The sequence below is a fragment of the Mauremys mutica genome, chromosome 12 (assembly GCF_020497125.1).
Source record: "Mauremys mutica isolate MM-2020 ecotype Southern chromosome 12, ASM2049712v1, whole genome shotgun sequence".
Lineage (NCBI taxonomy): Eukaryota > Metazoa > Chordata > Testudines > Geoemydidae > Mauremys > Mauremys mutica.
Genome location: NC_059083.1, coordinates 9,474,976 through 9,495,648, shown reverse-complemented (window position 1 = coordinate 9,495,648; position 20,673 = coordinate 9,474,976). Strand labels below are relative to the sequence as shown.

The 20,673-nt window shown below is 50.6% G+C and overlaps 1 protein-coding gene across 1 annotated transcript; it reads right to left on the bottom strand.

The window, feature by feature from the left end:
• Positions 1 to 448: 448 nt before the first annotated feature.
• Positions 449 to 18,979, bottom strand: LOC123345872 (killer cell lectin-like receptor subfamily F member 1). Its single transcript, XM_044982930.1, has 6 exons — positions 18,895 to 18,979; positions 4,814 to 4,912; positions 4,282 to 4,431; positions 2,082 to 2,236; positions 987 to 1,099; positions 449 to 572 (listed from the first exon to the last, which is right to left on the bottom strand). The coding sequence occupies exons 1-6, from the start codon at positions 18,977 to 18,979 to the stop codon at positions 449 to 451; spliced, it is 726 nt and encodes a 241-aa protein (XP_044838865.1).
• Between the last annotated feature and the right edge of the window lie 1,694 nt (positions 18,980 to 20,673).

The following is a 20,673-nucleotide window of genomic DNA, read 5'->3' as shown; positions in this document are numbered from 1 at the left end:
CCTTGGCTATTGTATGGGGTTAGCTGCTGTCTCCTCCTCCAGTCCTCTTGTGACCCTAGCCTGGATTTTTTAAATTATTTTATTGTGCCTGAATCTATTGAGTGAATTCAACACCAGTTTGTGAATAGTCTTGTTTGACCCAAAACTGCATTTTTTGACAAATAAACTATTCAGTGGAAAATTTCCCCCAGCTCTACGTGTGATGTCATTTCACTAGTTCTCCCTTCACCATAATCTTCCAGCCCAGACAGAGCCTGAATTTCAAATGCAAGAAAAGCCTTTTGTGCCGTCTTTATCCACGTTATAAAAGCAGGGGGGAGGGGCACGGGCACAAGCCCACTGTTTCCCTTTGAAGCTCCCCTTCAATATTCATCATTCATGGGACAGATTGAAACTAAAGACGATTTCTCGTTCACACAGAGAAAATACAGATAATTAATGTCATTGTCTATATCAGGAGAGCGTCTTTTTCACAAATCCATTTAGATACAATAGTGCAGGTTTCAAAATAAATTTCAGCTGGTTTTATCATCCCACAGCTGTTCCCTTCAGCAGGATCCTGTACATTGAACCTGGAAAACAAAATAAATAAATAATCACTTTGGAATTTTTGAACAAGAGAATGAGGCAAAGCAGCTAAAAACGACACCTTGAATTTCTTCCTTAACCACTGAATTGTTCCTATAGAGCCCGAGTTGATAAAACACTCCCTAGCCCATGATCCTGTAGTAGCAGTTGATTGGCCTTGGTCTATTTCTGAAGACACTTGTCCATATTACAAAAAACCCAACCCTCAGGATTAGCCCAACTGCTGTGGAAGCCATTGAATGAGGCTCAGGATTCCTCTCCCTGTGCAGAGGACTCTGCCTAGCACTTAACATCCCTTGCGCCCACAGGTAGCCTCTGCTCTCACCAGTGCTGGAAAGCAGCAGCCCTGTGCCCCCTGCTGCACATCGTACATGGACTCGGAGGATAAAAACACTCACAGTGTTGGATTGAACAGGGAGCCGTCCACCCAAGTCCATTTCCTTGCGGGGGATGTAACAGAGAGTCCAAGCCAGAGCTGGTTTGTGCCTTTGGTAGCATTTTGAATGAAAGTCTGTAAATGACATGGAAGAATGAAGTGATGGGGAAGGAGGGTTAAAGGGGTTAAGGTGCTAGCTAGAGACTCTGGGAACTGGGTTCAATTCCCCAGACACCCTCTGTGACCGTGGGCCAGTTGTCTAGTTTCTGTCCTGACTGGGGCAGAATTAAGGCCTTGGTACAGTCTGTGTGGTGTGGGGCGGGGTCATGCTGTCGGTGAGGTGTCACCGCTGGGGGGCTGGGCACAGGTTATGTGCTGTTGCTGGCCTGAACTTTTCATTTCCTTCCTTTTTAGCGTGTGGGTCTGTGTAGAGCAGGGGTGGCCAAACCGTGGCTTGTGAGCCACAGGCATCTCGTTACAGTGACAGTGCGGCTTGCGGCGCCCCCCAGGTACCGCCCATTCTCTGCCTACCAGACTGGGGGGGAGCTCAGGGCTTCTGCCCTGCAGCAGGGTGGTGGATCTAGGGGCTTCTGCTACAGGTGATTGGTGCCTGCTGAGAGTGGGGGGGGCACAATTGAAAGGTTCCCTCTCCCAACAGCTTGAGTCAAACCCCCGCAGGCACCTCAGCGCCCCCACCCTGCAGCTCCCAGGTGTTAGCTCCATGGGGAGGGGCAACACCAAACTGCTGGGAGCTGCAGTGAGGAGCCCCTGCTTTAGCTCTATGGGGAGAGGCAGCTCCCAGCTGTTTGCCGCTGCCTCTGCCCACAGCCGCAGCTCCCAGTACCGGGAAAGGGCCCGGTGGCACCATGTGACCAAGCGGCACCAGCAAACCCTGGGAAAAATCTAGGGGGGGCCTGTGCCCCCTGCAGGGCTGAAGCCTGAGTCCCTGCAGGAGCACCTGGCTCTAGAACTTCCGAAGATTGTTGTGTGCGGCTCAGAGGGTCAGTGAGTTTGGCCACCCCTGATATAGAGCAAACCTGACAGACCCACATCACAGGGGTTTTGTGTATTAATTGTTACTAGTGATGCTCATATCCCCAGGACAAGTTTTATTTACCATCTCATCCTGGTCCCGGATCACCAGCAGCCGAGAGCTCCTCCTTGAACAGTCATCGCGGCTCTTGTCCCAGGGATTTTTATCTTTAGACACCCAGTAGCACTTGTCCCTGTGCAGCAGCCAGTTTGGGGGGCAGAGCTTGCACCCTGATCCCTCTGGAGGGGAAAATGGAAACGTTTAATGGAGCTGAAGGTTCTGAACTGCATCACACTCATGCACAGGCCTTCAGGCTCGACATTTCCAGTAGAGCTATTGTCTTGGTTCTGTTTGAGGACTACTGTAGTGTTCCTGTGCACTGGTTAACAGCCATTACGTTTCCCCTTAGAGATGGCTGCATGCAGTTGGGGTAGATAATACTACATATACAAGAGTTAAAAGAACTTTATTTAGGTTGCAAAATCAGAGTTGGAAATGCCACATTCATGGTTGCCCATGCAGCTGTAATTCAGCCTGACCGTGGGTTCATCCTGTGCACTGGATGCTTGGGGAGCCATAATGTACATGGGAACCAAATAGGGCTGTGCACTGAATGAGGCAGCAGCCGTGAGGAAAAAATAGTTGGTAGTCCTGCAATAAAGAGCGTATCATCAGGCACACACAAATGGGGGCTGAATTAAGGTTGTACAAATAATTGTAAATCTGGCATTTCCTAACTTTTGGGAGCTTGGCTTTGTAACCGTCCTGTTCTCTTAATGCAGAATTGTGTTTAGTGTCCTAGTTTTTTAAAACCATATTCAACAATTCTATTACATGCAACTGGAACAACTGCCCCATCCTGAATCAGCAGCAGGGCTTGCCCCCTGGATCTTCACACCACACTGCTACTGCTCAGTGCTAGCTGGTAACAGGGAAAGTCTGTTACCCTCAGGGGAGGAGGCAGGGAATGGGCCTGGGCGGCCAATAGGAGCAGAGCCAGCTCCCTCCCACTCCCCAGGCGGAGCTTCTGCCCCATGTGGTGTTTCTATGGATGGACTGAGAATATATTATTGCCCTTATATAAATCCATGGTACACCCACATCTTGAATACTGTGTACAGATGTGGTCTCCTCACCTCAAAAAAGATATTCTAGCACTAGAAAAGGTTCAGAAAAGGGCAACTAAAATGATAGGGGTTTAGAGAGGGTCCCATACGAGGAAAGATTAAAGAGGCTAGGACTTGTCTGCTTGGAAAAGAGAAGACTAAGTGGGGACATGATAGAGGTCTATAAAATCATGAGTGATGTTGAGAAAGTGGATAAGGAAAAGTTATTTACTTATTCCCATAATACAAGAACTAGGGGTCACCAAATGAAATTAATAGGCAGCAGGTTTAAAACAAATAAAAGGAAGTTCTTCTTCACACAGCGCACAGTCAACTTGTGGAACTCCTTACCTGATGAGGTTGTGAAGGCTAGGACTATAACAATGTTTAAAAGGGGACTGGATAAATTCATGGTGGCTAAGTCCATAAATGACTATTAGCCAGGATGGGTAAGGAATGGTGTCCCTAGCCTCTGTTCGTCAGAGGATGGAGATGGATGGCAGGAGAGAGATCACTTGATCATTGCCTGTTAGGTTCACTCCCTCTGGGGTACCTGGCATTGGCCACTGTCGGTAGACAGATACTGGGCTAGATGGACCTTTGGTCTGACCCGGTACGGCCTCTCTTATGGAAGTTCCTGGGCCCATGTGCTGGATGAGGAGGGGGAGCCTGGCCCAGCTCTTACCCTCTCCTCACATCCATCTCCATCTGCTGTGGTAGCTCCCAGTGCCGGGTGTGCTGCTGTGGCAGGGTGAGCTCAGCACTTCTGACTTTTCATGCTGTTATTTGTCAGTTTTCCTGAGCATCACAAGCAAGGTGGGAAATGGCGACTCTTCCAAAGTTCACATCTCAGCAAAACCTGGAAGAAATTTCATGGGCCAAAGAAAACACGTTTCTCCAGCCTGAGGGCTCCCCTCACCCCATAGTTCAAAGGCATGTTGCAAACAATGGAAGTGTGAGAGCGTCTCCAAAGATAACACAAGACCTTTTTACAACAGAAGCATTGGGGAAAGTAAACAGGAGTCACTACCAGATAGCAGCTTCCCTATATGTAGTTTGTAAAGCAATAGGATATTTATTGCACTTATTGAAGTGGTTTGTCCCCTCCACTTAGAGTTACCCTAACTGACCACTAGATGTCACTGCAATACAGGAAGCTGAGAAGGAGCTGAGGTTACCTGTTGAGTTGTTGTGAGATGATTCACACACAAATTGTTTCAAGTGGAAATGGAAATCTTTTAGGCCAGTGCAGCAGTTGGATTGATGGATGAGTGTCTCCCTGGTACCCTTGTTCTCCAGTGAATTCAGAGATCCTTTGAGCTGAGAAACTTCAGAACAGCATAAGCATGAGTGGTGACTACTACATAGGGCTCAGCAAACTGAGAATGAGGGTGTGTGCAACAACAAATCATTACCTACTGTCGCTATCAAATTCAGAACTGGGCCAGAGAGAGAGAACATGACAGAGAAAGGGAAAATTACATTTATTACAATTGTAAGGTGTTTTCCACTTTTCTCTGCACACTGAACAGTGAAGTTGTGAGAGCTGGATCACAGGGGACTCAACCTTGTTCATGTGATATTGTTCCCTTTGTGGTGATGATAAAGTGTCCAGGATATTATTCACAAGAACGTTGGACTCAGAAGTATGGGGAGGAGAGGAAATTTCAGGGTGCTGCATTTTGTACAAATTAATTTTGAACTGCTTACCCCAAACGCCCATGGCTATCACAGCTCCCAGCAGAATGAGGATCCCAGCTGCTCCAAGCCCTGCAGTGAGTCGATGCCAGCGGGGACACTGAGTGTGATCTGGAAGAGTCTGGGTTTAGTGAAATATCCTCTGCACGTTAGTGCAAGAAATAATAATGGCCTGTGGAGCTTGTGCAGCACCCTCCAATGGGCATTTGTGTTCCTCCTCACATAATACCAGGAATAGCTTTAAACCTGTCAGTTAAGGGCCACGTTACTCTGAGGGCACTTCTCCAGGGCTGATCTTACCATGACGTGAACTGAGGCGGCCGCCTCAAGTGCCAGACTGTGGGAGAGAGGGGGCGCCACTAGGACCCAGAGTGTAGAACATTGTGTCTGCTGCTGGTGCATCTGTTTTCTCTCTGCTCTAGATGCACAGAGCTGGTGGAGTGCTGTGCTGGAGGAAGGAGGGCATAAGAGACATACCAGGCAGGCAGGAGAAAAGGTGAGAGGGAATAACAGAAAGCAGCAGGAGCTGCAGGGAGAGAGAGCAGGAGGAGCTTCTTATGTACTTCTCTAGCACCCCCAGGAGCCTGGACTGATTCACACCAGCTTCTCAGGGAGCTTCCGGGTTCCTGCTGCTTCCCTGAACCCACTTGAGGCGAACAGGCAGTCAGCTGAAGTAGTAGGAGCCAGTTAGGCCCTTAAGACACTGATATCTTCCCTCACTCAGGTCCTGCTACCAGCCTGCTTAATTATTTGTCCCCTTCAGTTGAGTGTTGAGAATCTCTATAGCTGGCACAGAACAGCAGTCATGAGTGAAAAAAGAAAATGTCCCTCTGGGGCAGCATTCAGAAAAAGCAAGCAAGCAAAGGAAGCGTTTCTATCTAAGCAGGAAGGAGCTGTCCTGAAATACATAGACACAAATGTTCAGGCTGAGCCTTCCGGCCCCAGTGAGAATGCGAGTGGTGAGGAGATGCCTGATCTTCCAGTTAGTCAGAGTGCGGGTGACCTGGCAGCTACTGCAGCATCCATATCTCCAGCTCAAATGGATGTAACCATGCACATTCCTGAAGAAAAGCGTAGATCAAAGAAGAGTGTGGTGGAGGGGAAAGAAACAGCTGTTGCTGAGTTTAGTTCTTTAAGTCTAGATGATCCAGGACTGTGGACCCACTTAGGGTGACCAGACGTCTCGATTTTATCAGGACTGTCCCGATATTTGCTTGTTTGTCCTGCGTCCCGAGCGATGTTCGGTCAGGGTGGCGCAGCCCGGGAGCGTAGGCCACCCGCCAGAGACACGCGGCGGAGAGGGGTTGCGGGGCGAGACTTTTCCCGGGCAGGGCGACCGGCAGATAGGGGCGAGAAGCCGGTCAGGGTCCCCCAAACCGATAAACTTCCCCGTTGCTGCCAGGGAGCCCCGCGCCTCTCCCGCTCGGCTGCGCTCCAGCGGCTTACCCCAGCACCACATGTGCCCGGGGCGGGCCAGGGGGCGGGAGGCTCCGCGGGGAGGGCAGCGCGCGCAGCCAGGGTGCTGTGTGCGATCCCATGGCACGGACCCTGTGAAACTGCTTTTTTTTTTTTTTTGCTCCCCCCGCGTCCTGATATTTCATCCCTGTGATCTGGTCACCCTAGACCCACTTGAGCAGTAGCCTGTGGGACTTCCTTGTACTGCCTGGGCCACAGCAAGTGAAAAACTTCATGTTCCTCAAAGACAATGAAAATAGAAGTTTCCATCCAACACATTACTGGCATGAAATCCCCAATGGTGACAAAGTGGAGAGACCATGGCTTAGGTACTCAAAAACCCAGAATGCTGCACACTGTTTTTGTTGCAAACTCTTCCAGTCTAATGTTCCAACCACATTGGGTTCTACAGGAACAAAGGACTGGAAAAATCTGGCTAGAAATCTGGCATGCCATGAGAAGGCAGCAAATCACCAGAGAGCATTGCATCGGTGGAAAGAGCTTCAGATGAGACTAAGGTTAAAGGCCACCACAGATGATCAGCATCAAAAGAAGATTGCATCAGAGTCTCTTTACTGGCAAAATGTTCTGAAAAGGCTCATTGCCATTGTGAGAATGCTTGCTACCCAAAACCTACCACTGCATGGCACTTCAGGTCAGCTGTATGTGCCAAACAATGGAAACTTCCTTAAAATTGTGAAGCTGATGGCTGAGTTTGATGCTGTGCTCCAGGAGCATCTAAGATGAGTCACCACCCAAGAAATGTACACACACCACTACCGTGGAAAAACAATTCAAAATGAGATCATACAGTTACTGGCAACAAAAGTCAAACAGAAGATTGTGGCAGATCTGAAGTCAGCAAGATATTACTCTGTCCTTCTGGACTGCACACCTGACATCAGCCATACGGAACAAATGACTTTAATGGTGCATTTTGTCAGGGCCGTCCCTAGCAATTCTGGGGCCCTATGCAGCCCACTGTGTGTGTGGGGCAGGCCTCTGCAGGGGGTCGGGGGCGCTGGCTTGGGGGGCAGGGGGGAACCACCCACCAGCACTCACCGGCAGTGCAGCTGTGGTCAGGTCGCTGCACTTCCCGCCGCCAGTGAGTGCAGCCCCGGCCCTGCTGCACTGCTCAGGGGAGTGGGGGTGGGGGTGGGGGCAGAGCAGGGGCGGGAAGAGGCAGGGAAGGGGCAGGGTGGGGAGAGTCGGAGCAGGGGCTGGAGCAGCTTTCCTGGTGCCCTGCGCAGCTGCATACTTTGCGTATGGGTAAGGACGGCCCTGTGTTTTGTAACAACAGAACCTAGTGAAAACGTCTGGTGACTGTCAGAGCATTTTCTAGAATGTATTGACATTGATGATACTACAGGAGCTGGTATGACAAATGTGCTTGACATGAGAGGTCAGGGCTACGATAGTTGTGTCAACATGAGAGGAAAGAACAGAGGGGTGCAGACACGGATCCGAGAGTTAAACCCTCAAGCTTTTTTTGTCCCATGCAGTTCTCATTCATTGAAGTTAGTGCTCAGTGATGCAGCATCAGCTTCTAGTGAGGCTGCTGAATTTTTTAATGTAATTCAAAGCATCTATGTATTTTTCTCTGCATCAACTCATCGATGGCAAATTTTGAAGTAACATCTGGGAACATCCTCTCTGACACTGGAACCACTGAGTGCCACACGATGGGAAAGTCGAGTGGAAGCGATAAAGCCTATCAAACACCAAATTGGGAAGACAGATGATGCCATAGTTGCCATTATGGAGGATAATGCTATGACAGGAACTGTTCGTGGGAGAACAGTGGCAGAGGGAAATGGAATCACCAGGAATATACATAACTTCAAATTTCTGTGTGGCTTAGTGTTGTGGCATGAGATACTGTTTGAAATAAATGTTGTAAGCAAGAGACTCCAAGGTGTTGACCTTGATATATCTGGAGCAATGGAACAACTGGACAAAGGAAAGTCAGACCTACAGTCTTATCGGTCAGATGATGGATTTCAAAAGGTTCTGAAGAGTGCACAGAAGTTAGCAGAGGAACTTCACGCTGAAGCTATTTTCCCACCCATTCAAGCATACAAGATGTGACATTGCAGTCTATATGATTTTATAAAAATATGCTAATGAGTGAATATAATGTAACTGGAATATGCTTCTTGCAAAAGGTCTCTTGTAAGGTATCATTACAAAGCTTATAATCTACTAAGTGTGATCATCCTATTTGTATAAATGTACCACGCTTGTATCTGAAACTAGAAATATGAACTATAACTCTGAGGGCCTATTGTAATTATGCAAAATGTGGGCCATTAATGGTGGTTTGGAATCTTGATGGCTCCCATTAACCAGGATAATTGATGGTTCTGTTTTACCTGTAAGTCTTCCTGTATGTGTGTGCTTGCAAGTGGGAAATGAAGTCTTGCAGTGACATGTGATCATGTCATCTAAACTGGAATCCATCTTTAACCTGGTTTCTTTCCATTGAGAAGGAGGGTGTGGAAACCCAGAGAGGGACAAAGGATTCCCGCCTTATGCAAAAGATTATATAAATGTGTGTAACAGAACAAAGCAGGAGGAGGCATCATGAGGAGTCCCCCAGCTACCACCTGAGCTGGAACAAGAGCTGTACCAGGGGAAAGAATTGTGCCAAGCCTGGAAGGGGTCCAGTCTGAGCAAAAAACGTACTGAAGCATCTCTGAGGGTGAGATTAGCTGTATTCAGTTTGATTAGACATAGATTCGTGTGTTTTATTTTGCTTGGTGACTTACTTTGTTCTGTCTGTCACTACTTGGAACCACTTAAATCCTACTTTCTGTATTTAATAAAATCACTTTTTACTTATTAATTGACCCAGAGTGTGTATTAATACCTGGGGGAGCAAACAGCCGTGCATCTCTCTCTATCAGTATTATAGATGGCGAACAATTTATGAGTTTACCCTGCATAAGCTTTATACAGAGTAAAATAGATTTATTTGGGTTTAGACCCCATTGGGAGTTGGACATCTGGGTGCTAAAGACAAGACTACTTCTGTGAGCTGCTTTCAGGCAAACCTGCAGCTTTGGGGCAAGTAATTCAGACCCTGGGTCTGTGTTGGAGCAGACGGGAGTGTCTGGCTCAGCAAGACAGGGTGCTGGAGCCCCAAGCTGGCAGGGATAGAAGTAGTCTTGGCACATCAGGTGGCAGCTCCCAAGGGGGATTCTGTGATCTAACCCGTAACACAAGAGTCACTGAAGAAGACAACATTTTGATTACAAGGCACAGAATAGTCCCATAAGAGACCCCAAACGACAATTCAAAGTTGAATTCTTTAACCAGGCGCTAGATTGTGCAATAGAGTCAATTGAAGAATGTTTCATGCAGCTCAAGGAACACAGCAGTATATTTGGGATGTTGTATGATATTCCAAAACTCCTCACTATACCTGAAGAAGACCTACACCAGCAATGCAGGGCACTAGAGAACGTGTTCACACATGATGACATGCACAATATTGATGCAAGTGATTTAGGTGATGAACTGAAAGCCCTTTCAAGATACATTTCAGCAGGATCAACTCCAAAGGCTGTTCTGGAATAGATGTGCACACATAAGATGACCACCCTCTTTCCAAATGCTCTTGTTGCTCTGCACATACTTCTAACGCCTCCTGTAACAGCTGCCGGTGGAGAACACAGCTTCTCCAAGCTGAAGTTAATAAAAACACATCTACACTCCACAATGACACAGGGGAGGCTGGTCAGCTTTGCAACCATCTCAATAGAGCATGAGCTGGCACAGACTGTGGACTTTCAGCAGAAAGCAGTTCAAATCTTTGTAACTAAGAAGGCATGGAAAGCACCACTTTGATTATTCAAACAGATTAAAATGCCAGTGTTTGCTATGCAGACAAGAGAAGCTACGTTTGCTGTTCAGGTGTTTGAAAGTTCAGGGTTACTTAAAATTTTTGAACAAGGCATTTTAAGTTGTTAGTTCTCCTTTATTGGGGTAGGTACCAGAGCAGCACCATGAGAGGAGTAGAACAGGAAGAAGGCAGAATTGAGACCTTTCAAAATTTTGGCCCAAGCGAGGGGAATGGGGGCGTCATTTGAGCTCCCCGCCTCAGGTGTCAGAATGTTGTGGACCGGCCCTGCAGAGACGGGGCAAACTGTGAGGGTCAAGGACCGGGAGACCTACCAAGGGAAAGAGGGCAGAAAATGGGACCACTCGACACAGGGGATCCAGCAGATAAGGGGGGCAAATTCCCAGCCCCCTACCCATTTTAGGAGCTCCACACTGGGGAGAGGGATCTGCCATGTTGGGGGAGAGTCAGAGGGGAAGGGGGGACAGAGATGTGGGCAGGGCTAAAGGAGGCAGAGGGGGTGTTAGATGCAGGGGGAGGCAGGAGTAGACCAGGAATGAAAGGGGTAGTGCTGGGTAGAAGGGGCGCAGTGACTGGTGAAGAAGGGGGAATTATGAGTGGTGGAGGAGACAGGGACAGAGGTGGGGGTAATGGATAGTGGAGGCAGGGGAAGAAGGTGGAGCATTAAATAGTGGAGGCAAGTGGGGACAGTTATGGGTAGGGGAGGAGGCAGGGCCAGCAGTTGGGAGTTAACAGGTGGGGAGTTTCCTTTCATTAAGGGTCCCCCTACTTTCCCCCCTATAATTCGAGCACTGTGCACATTCAGTCTGGTCAGCGCATAGGGGCTCTGAGGGGCTGCAGCATGCTCAGTATAGATGGAATGTCCAGTTACCTCCTATACTTTGCATTGTTACCTGGGAGGAGAGGAGGATTATGTTTTCTCTCAGTGCAGCCTAAGAGACATAGGTGTATGTATGTGTCACCTCCCTGGCTGGGTGGAATGAATAAAGTCCTCAAGGAACCAGCTGAAACTGACCCAGATCAACAAGGGGCCCAGAGAGACAATGCAAATTCCAGTGTCTCATGAATTGACACTCAACAGTGGAAGGCTCCAGCAAAGGCGAGTTGTGAACTCAGCATGGCTCTGCCTGGAGAACAAAGGACAGACGTGTCCAGCAGAGAATAAGGGTATGTCTACACTATGAAATTAGGTCGAATTTATAGAAGTTTATTTTTAGGAATCGATTTTATACAGTCGATTGCGTGTGTCCCCACTAAGCACATTACGTTCGCAGAGTGCATCCACAGTACCGTGGCTAGCATTGACTTTCGGAGTGTTGCACTGTGGGTAGCTATCCCACAGTTCCCGCAGTCTGCACTGCCCATTGGAATTCTGGGTTGAGCTCCCAATGCCTGATGGGGCAAAAACGTTGTCACAGGTGGTTTTGGGTACATGTCATCAGTTGCCCCTCCCTCCGTGAAAGCAACGGCAGACAATCGTTTTGCACCTTTTTTCCATGCAGATGCCATACTGCTTTCAGCAGATGGTGCAGTAGAGCTGCAAACCATCATAATTGAATGACCACTTCCACTGCAACTCTGCTCTCCTGCTCTCATGAATCCACCTCGCAGGTCCTAAATATCTATTCTCGTGGCATCCAACGTCAGCCACCTCTTCCACTGCAACTCTACTCTCTCGATAGCGAATTTCTCCATGTTGTCTGCAGGGCCGGCTTTAAGAAGTGTGGGGCCCAATTCGAACAGTTTCGACGGGGCCCCGGCAGGGATGACTTAAAAAAACAAAACAAAAGCCCCACATGTACAAAAAACACGTGGGGCTTGTACTCACCGGGCAGTGCTCCGAGTCTTTGGTGGCACTTCGGCAGCAGGTCCTTCACTCACTCCAGGTCTTCAGTGGCACTGAAGGACCTGCCGCTGAAGTGCTGCCGAAGACTCGGAGCACTGCCGGGTGAGTAAAAATTAAAAAGGCACCTCTAGCCAGGGAAGGGATCCTCACTGGGCACAGGGACCTCTTATGTGCAGGGCCCGATTTGAGGGAATTGGTGGAATAGGCCTAAAGCTGGCCCTGGTTGTCTGTCATGAGCTCCCGGGAACGTGTGTTCTTCATCAATTAATAGGCAGCAGGTTTAAAACAAATAAAAGGAAGTTCTTCTTCACGCAGCGCACAGTCAACTTGTGGAACTCCTTACCTGAGGAAGTTGTGAAGGCTAGGACTATAACAGGGTTTAAAAGAGAACTGGATAAATTCATGGGGGTTAAGTCCATCAATGGCTATTAGCCAGGATGGGTAAGGAATGGTGTCCCTAGCCTCTGTTTGTCAGAGGATGGAGATGGATGGCAGGAGAGAGATCACTGGATCATTGCCTGTTAGGTTCACTCTCTCTGGGGCACCTGGCATTGGCCACTGTCGGTAGACAGATACTGGGCTAGATGGACCTTTGGTCTGACCCGGTACGGCCGTTCTTATGTTCTAAGGCAATGACATCCCCCACCTCTGCAAGGTCCCTCCCAGTCTGGCCTGGGGGGAAATTCCTTCCTGATCCCATATAGGGCAATCAGCTAAACCCTGAGCATGTGAATTGCTAGAGCTCCCCATGTGATAACTGATCCTCTGCTGCCCTGCCTGCCCTTGCTACTTACTGGCTGTCCCAGCTCTGAACCTGCCACCCCTAATCCTCCACCCACCCACCCCAAATATTCTTTCACATTCACTATCTGGCTTTGGCTTTTCCAGAACATACCCCTGCAATGTCACTACTGAGACTTCCCCTCACCTCCACATACAGTAATTGCCCTGGTTCTTCCAGAGCTTCATCCCCCACCCACCTCCATATCCTGAGTAACTGCCCTGCCTCTGTCCTCCCTCACACAGACCCCCCAGGTCTACCCAAATCTCCACAATAACCAGCCCCAGGTCTCTCTGGCAGGCAGGCTGGTCCCCACACCACTAGCTGACCTAGTACTAACGTTAGTAATTATTTGTGTCACTGCAGCACCTAGGAGCCCCAGGCAGGGACCAGGACCCTGCTGTGCCAGGCTCTGTCTGAACAAACCTTCCTCCCAAACCCCAACTCATCCCTTCTGAAAACATGCCCACCCCTCACTGACAGACCCTGGCTCTCCACAGCCTTCCCCCATGTCCCTGGGACATCTGTTGGGCCCTAAAACTACCTGCCCCAGCCGCCCCCCTTTACATCCTTATATAACTGCCAGTCGGCCCCCTAACCCTCAGAGAAACCCTGGGGCTTCCAGAACCTTCCACCTCTAGTCACTGCCATTCCCCACCTGCTAGACTCTGCTCGGCCAGAACCTTCCGCCATGACCCATTTTGTGTCTCCCTTTGGCTGAGAGTCTGTTCCCCCATCGCTAACTGACCCCGTGTTGCCAAAACCTTCCACACATCCCCCAGCGCGTCCCTGCTGAGAACATGCCTGTCCCCAATAACAGACCCCGGTTCTGCCACCACCTTCCCCCTTCACATCTCTCACTGACTGCGTCTGTCTCGCCCAGCCCTTACCCCACAGAAACTGGCTCTGCCAGCAGCTTCCTTCACCCCAGCCAATACCAGATTTACCATGGCACCACTGGCACCCAGCCTGCTCTTCTCTGCCCCCCACCCACCACTATTTCCTGCAGGGGCAGCAGGCAGAAGCTTGGTCCTGCACACTCCCCCTGCCCACCTCTTCCCCTGAGTGTGCCGTGGTCCTGCCCCTCCCAGTGCTTCCCCTGCCGCTGAAAAGCTGTTTGCCAGCGCGAGGGAGCCACAGGGTGCTCACCGCTCGGGGAGGAGTCAGAGAAGAGGTAGGGGGTGGAATCAGGGCATATCCCCTCCAGCCCCCTGCTATGAGCCGCTCAGGGCAGAGGACTGGGAACACCCTTATGACCCCAGTCCATACCCTCAGCCCTCTGCCCTGACTCCTGCACCCCCCTCACACACACCAGACCCGTCCTGACTCCTGAACCCCCCACACACCCTGACTCCTGCACATCCCCACCCTAAGCACCAAACAGGAGCTCCTGCACCCCCCCTTCCCACTTGCATCCCTGTACCTATTGGGTTCCAGGCGCTTGCACCCCTGTACCCACTGCTAAAGGATTCACCCCCCAGCCTAAGGGGAGGTTCCACAGGGCCTCAGAAACCCACTAATTTCAGGGGAAAACTAATAAAAGAACAGGGACAGGAGTGCGGTCAAAGGGTCATAAGAAGGGAGCCTGACGGGGACACCGAGCAGAGAACCCCGGACAGCGCCCACTGCTCCTCGAAGGCGTCAAGGGAGCCAGCAGACGCCGCCCAGAGGAACTCCGCCCGGAGACGTGAACGGACTAAGGACCGGAAACAAGCCCCACAGTCACAGGAGTCTCCATTGGCCAACCGCCTCTCCCTGGTCGCGTAGATGGCCAGTTTGGCCAGGGCGAGGAGGAGGTTGACCAGGAGGTCCCGCGACTTCGTGGGACCACGGATAGGGAGTGCATGGAGAAGGAGGTGGGGGGAAAAGTGCAGCCAGAAACACAACAGGATATTGGTGAGGAGCCGGTATAGGGGCTGCAACCGGGCACACGCTAAGTAAACATGCGCCAGGGTCTCCCTCACGCCGCAGAAGGGGCAGGTGTCTGGGACAGGGGTAAACCGTGCCAAGTACACGCCCGTGCTCACGGCCCTTGCACCCCTGTAGTGGGGTAGTTACCCCACTCCTGCCCAGAAGGGCTTAAAACAGCCCTGGGAGAGGGCTGTGTCAGGGAAGCTGGGCTGATTGGGGAAACAGCCTCAGCTGTGGCCACACCTCAATCAGGCCCAGCTGGTCCCTATAAGAGGCTGCAAGCCAGACGCCCCAAGTCTCTCTCTTCCTTCTGGGAAGCTCAGGGTACCTACAGTGAGGCAGGGCTGGGGAAAGGCTAGAAGGGCTGAGGAGGGCCTTGTCCAAGGGCCCCATAGAGGACCAGGCTGCAGGGCCTTGTCCAAGGCCCCATAGAGGCACTGGGTTGTGAAGAGGCAGCAGGTCCAGACCCAACCCTGCCTATGATGAGTGGCTGATCCTGCAGTCTGCCCCAGGGTGTGGGGGTGAGTTAGTGACTGGCTGTAGCCTACGACTGAGGCAAGGTGGGGATAGGAGGTGGGGGTTCCCTGGGGAGGGGAAACCCTGAGACTGAGGGGTGTATGGCCAGGGGCAGCACCCCAGATAAAGGGGCACTGGGGGCCAGGAGGGACACTGGGCCAGCAACAAGCAGGACACTGGCCTGCAGAGGGTGCTCTGGAGGCTAAAAGAGTTAATTCCCCGAGATGACCAGCTGCAGGGGTGAGTCTCACACTGTCACAACCCCTCACACCAAACAGGAGCCGCCCCAGGTAAGCGCTCCACACCTCAACCTCCTGCCCCAACCCTGAGCCCCCTCCCTCATCCTAGCTCCTGGCCAGGCCCTGCAACCCCACCCCCAGCCTGCTCCTGCACCCTAACTCCCTCCCAGACCCTGCACCCCCAGCCCTGTGCCCAGTGCACCCCCACCCTCAGCTTAGTGCAGAGAGAGATGAAGAGATTGGGCTAGAACCAGGGAGGAGGGAGGCACCTGCTCTATGAGGCTGGGTGGGGATCCTGTTTACCCAGCCCTGCTGCACTTGCAGTTTACCCCCAGCCCCTCCCTTGCTCCAGGGACCAACCCAACCTCCCACCCCACTGGGCTTCTGCCCCTGCCTCCCTCCCGTGGGGGACCAGCCCTCCCTCCCCTTCATGCCCTGCTGTCAGGGTGGATAAAAATCAATGACTTTTTTTTTTAAATTGAAAAAAAAATCCAATCTAAAAATAGTTTTAATTAAGATACATTGTATCTCATCATGGACTAGGGATTAATAATTCTATAGTATGAGACAATATATTTGTGTCATGTTTAAGAAAAGTTTTGTAAATGAGTTCCAGTAGTTCATGGATTAGGGACCTAATTTTATGGGGTTCCAGGGGCTTCTGTAGAGATTATTTAGATTAATCTTTCTATCTACCCATTGGTACTCAGTGCTCAGGCTAGAAGATACCATCGGAGATGCTTAGTTTTGCAGTTCTCAAACTGGATTTGTGCCTCCAGCGGTAACATGCTTGTTAACAGCAAAAATATTTATAAATAAATATACAGAGGTGAGAAATAACAGACCTCCACCCTATTGTCCCTCTGCAAATTTGTGTACAGAGTCAATCCCTTACCTCTCCTTAAATGTGAAAAGCTTCAAAAAGTTCAATGAATAGAAGATTGTTGGGGGCGGAATAGATCTGGACAAGGAGAAGACGTCTGGAGATAAATGTGAGAAGCAAGGGACATATGCTTGTTTTGTTAAAATATTATGTTTGCTGTTGAAGAAAAAAATCAACAATACTTAATGTTGTTTCATTTAAATAACGCAAATTAAATGTGTCTCTGGTGGTGATCTCCTCCTAATACAGCCTGGCAAGAAAATCCTCCAAATGCTAATGATTAACCCATTGAACTGGAGATAGTTCACCTCCCAATAACTTCACAAATATCTGCTTCAATTACCTTTGGTAAATGAAATAACCAAACATTCATTTTCTGATATAGCTGTAAAACTAATCTGAAGAGTTATCAAAATAAATCACTGTTTAAAAATGTATAGTGTGTACCTTCTAAAAATGAAACCTGCATCTATTTCCGAGTTGTGAAGAATGTCTATTGAGGTTAGAACCGGGGCAGCAGCAGGGCCGCCCAGAGAATTCCGGGGGCCTGGGGTCTTCGGCAGCGGGGGGCCCGTTCCGGGACCTGCCGCCGAAGTGCCCCGAAGACCCGCGGCGGGGCCCCCCCCACTGCCGAATTACCGCCGAAGCAGGACCTGCCGCCGAAGTGCAGCCCAGTCTTCGGCAGTAATTCGGCAGAGGGGGGCCCGCTGCGGGTCTTCGGGCACTTCGGCGGCGGGTCCTGGAACAGAAGGGCCTCCCGCTGCCGAATTACCGCTGAAGACCGAGCTGAACTTCGGCAGCGGGTCCCGCTTTGGCGGTAATTCGGAGGCGGCGGGGGGTCCTTCTGCCCCGGAGCGGAAGGACCCCCCCCCGCAGGCAAGGACCAGGAGCGAAGAAGCTCCTGCGCCCGGCCCCGCAAGAGTTTTCTGGGCCCCCCAGAGCGAGTGAGGGACCCCGCTCCAGGGGCCCTGAAAAACTCTCATGGGGGCCCCTGCGGGGCCCGGGGCCTGGGGCAATTGCCCCTCTGGGCGGCCCTGGGCAGCTGCAGGCCCCAGCACGTCAAGCGCGTGGTTGGGGTGGCAAGCCGCGGGGGGCGCTCTGCGGGCGCCGCGGGGGTCAGGGTGCCTTCGACGGCTTGCCTGCGGGAGATCCGCTGGTCCCGCGGCTTCGGTGGACCTCCTGCAGCCGTGCCTGCGGCAGGTCCAGAAGCCGCGGGACCAGCGGACCTCCCGCAGGCAAGCGGCCGAACGCAGCCTGCCTGCCGTGCTTGGGGTGGTGAAATGCCTAGAGCCGCCCCTGGTTAGAACAACCAACAAGACTGCACTTCTATGTAGAAAACCATGATTCAATTGAGTCTTTTTGATTCATGATTTAAATCATGATTTAAATAGAATCCACCCTGCCTGCTGTGATCTTGCCCCTGGCCCCCTCATTCCCCAGGGGCCCCCCAAATATGTTTGGGGCTGGGCCCACAAAAAGTTAATCCGGCCCTGACCCCAGCCACTGGGACACCCAACCGCCAGTCTGTCCCCCCACAGACAAAGTTCAGCTCTGCCAGACTCACTTCCTTCATGTTACTATTTTGTCATGCTACAGAGTTTTCCCCATATACCGAACAGTGAAGTTGTGAGAGCTGGATCACCTGGGGCTCATGTCTCAAACTCTAACATTACATTGTTCATGCAAAATCTTTTCTGTCGTGGTGACCATGAATTGTCCAGGCTATTATTCACAAGCATGTCAAAAGCTCTTTGAAAGCCAGGAGGCTGGGACAGCGGTGTACATATTAGTGTATCTGTAATCTTAGCACTTGGGATTTGTAGCCAGGCAGATTATACAGGCACAATGCGACTCCCCAATCTAATCTGACCTTCCTGTGCAGTTCACAGTCAGGGGCTACAGTAACCCATTGATTTGGGGAATTCTACCACCTATTATATCAGGTCTTCTATCAGCATCAGTTCCAATTCACCTGCTTGTTGCTTTCACACTTCTCACATTTGTAAAAACATACATAGAGATTTTATTTTTGATCATCTGCCTATTTTTATTTAACTCCTTTGATGCGCTTTGCAGAATTTATTTTTGTGATCTTACCCTCCCCATTCTCCTGATCAGCTGTAATGTGTGTCCTGTCCTTTTCTGGAACCTGTACTTTGATATTAACAACATTCTGGATGGATGTCTGATGTTAGAAGGTTCTTCAGCAATGACTAGCTTTCTTCTGTGGATGGATGTCTGAGCTTAAAAGACTTCTCAGCACCCGTTAGCTTTCCCCAGTTCCTACCTTAAATAATCACCCCAAATCCTATTTATTGCATGTTCCAAGAGTCCGGTCCTGCTCTAGTTAAGGCAGAGCCCACCTTTTCTGTACAAGCGCGCTCTCTCTCTCTCTCTCTCTTCCCCTGCATACCCCCACGCTCACTATGTCATCTCTATCCACCGCCCTCTGCAGTTATCTGCGCCATCACCAGAGTATCACGATTGTGCATCCAGAATTTCCATACGCACAAGATGTTTTCCCTTGTCCGCTCCCTGCCAGGTGACATGTAAAGGCACCATCAGTAATGGACACCACAGGGAGACACTAAGTCACTTACCTTGGGTCCCAGGTTGACATGGCCGGTCTGATGATGTCATCTTCGGATGAAGGTTCAATACCGTGTAACCCTCTTCATCCTCCATTGGCCAGGCTTGTCCCGCGTTTAATTCTTTTCAGCAGATACTCAGAGGAGGGAAAAGAGCCAGCTACTAACTGACCCTCAGGCTCTCCAGCAGCAGCACTGACCCTCCTCATGAGAAACCACAGGAAGTTCAGGCTCTGCACACAAGTAACACCCAACTCCTCCACCTTCCCCCACACTAGACTCTGCCAGCTCTATATTAGCTACATGCCTATGCTCCTGCACTGAGCAGATACACTGCCCACGTGGGACAGAGTAGGTGAGAGGGTTTCCAGCCCACCGGTGCTCAACCTTTTTCGGCTCAGGACCCATTTGTAAATGTTAATGGTCTGTTACGACTCAGTAAATAGCCTGGGGGTGGAGGCCCTGGGGTGGTTTCGGTCAGATCCTGGCCCCCGGAGCTCTGCCCCAGCTCTGCCCACAGTGGCGGCTCCTGCAGCTCCTGTGCTGTGGGGCTGGCTGGGCTTGGCTCTCTGTTCCAGGCCTTACAACTTCCAGGTTTGCAGTGTCACTCAGGTTTGGCCCTGGCCCCCAGTCTGGACCAAATTTGCCTGAGTGCAGTTGTGACCTGGTTTGTGGGGTTGCAGTGCCACTCACTCAAATCCAGCCTACCAGGACTCCCATCACCATGATGGCTGGGCCAAACCTGAGTGGTGCTGGGACCCCAGAGGTTACAGTGCCTGGAGCAGGGAGGCAAACCCAGCCAGCCCCATGGGACAGGAGCCACAGGAGCTGCCCCGTGACCCTTTGAAACATTCTGGAGACCCAGTTTTGGGTCCCGACCCACAGGAGACCCTGTTCTAACCTACCAGCTCTCACTGCAGCTGCTTGGCTCAAGGGGTTCTGCAGTCATCAGTGAATGTGACCAACACCCAGCCGGTGTCAGGTTGAATTAGACCCAGGGCAGAAATCTGAAAAATGTCTGTAGCCATGTTGCTAAAATCTGCCTCTGTGTCAATGGGGTTTTGTTCTTTTGGGAAATGTAACCTGAGTATGGCAGATCATTCAGAAGGTGCCTATCACTTAAAATCTATCTTTTGTAGTCAGTACATTTGTTTAACTGTTTATCTTTACCAGGGAGTTTGCCTGAAGTGTTTGGTAATCTGCTCAGGTTTGCAAAGGCTGGTGTATATCTGCTTTCCATTGATGCAGTGCAAGATGGTATATTCCTGAGGTACTGTGCTGGGCGCTGAGGGGATTTCTCTGTGCGATTCATGAGTGGCTCTGGAAGCATTCATGCAAGCTAGCTGGGTGTGGGGTCCACATATGGTTGTGCTGAGTGATAACAGCACCTGGAGGGGTTTGCTGCGGGTCACTAGCAAGGCATTGTGACAGCCCATGCTAGAGAGAGTTAAGGGGGAAGAGCGGTTCCATGGTCCCAGGCTGCACATCAGGGATCCCATCACAGTGTGTGTGTTATCTCCAGCTGTGTCTGATCTGTAGAGGATGTGAGTTTGTTACAGCCCCAGTTACAGAGCCTGATACTTTTGTTAAACTGTAGAGGCTCTAAAGGTGCCTGGTTCAAGTCCTGATGGTGCTTATCATACATGCAGATGTACTCTGGGTATTAACTGCCAAAACTCATGATGTGGAGAGTGGCCAAAGAGAAACCTCTGGAAACCAGGAAATGAAATGTTAAGGTATGACAGGCTACCCCTGTAATTCAACCTTAACTTTGCTCCTTGAAGCTTGCAA

What these genes read in the sequence shown, in the direction of transcription:
- LOC123345872 (XM_044982930.1), bottom strand. Translation starts at nt 18,979, where the DNA reads ATGGAGGATGAAGAGGGTTACACGGTATTGAACCTTCATCCGAAGATG. An exon ending in ATCTCACAACAACTCAACAG is followed by an intron (nt 2,237 to 4,281) that starts GTAACCTCAGCT and finishes TTTCCCCTCCAG; the next exon opens with AGGGATCAGGGTGCAAGCTC. An exon ending in TCCCTGTTCAATCCAACACT is followed by an intron (nt 573 to 986) that starts GTGAGTGTTTTT and finishes TTTGTTTTCCAG; the next exon opens with GTTCAATGTACAGGATCCTG.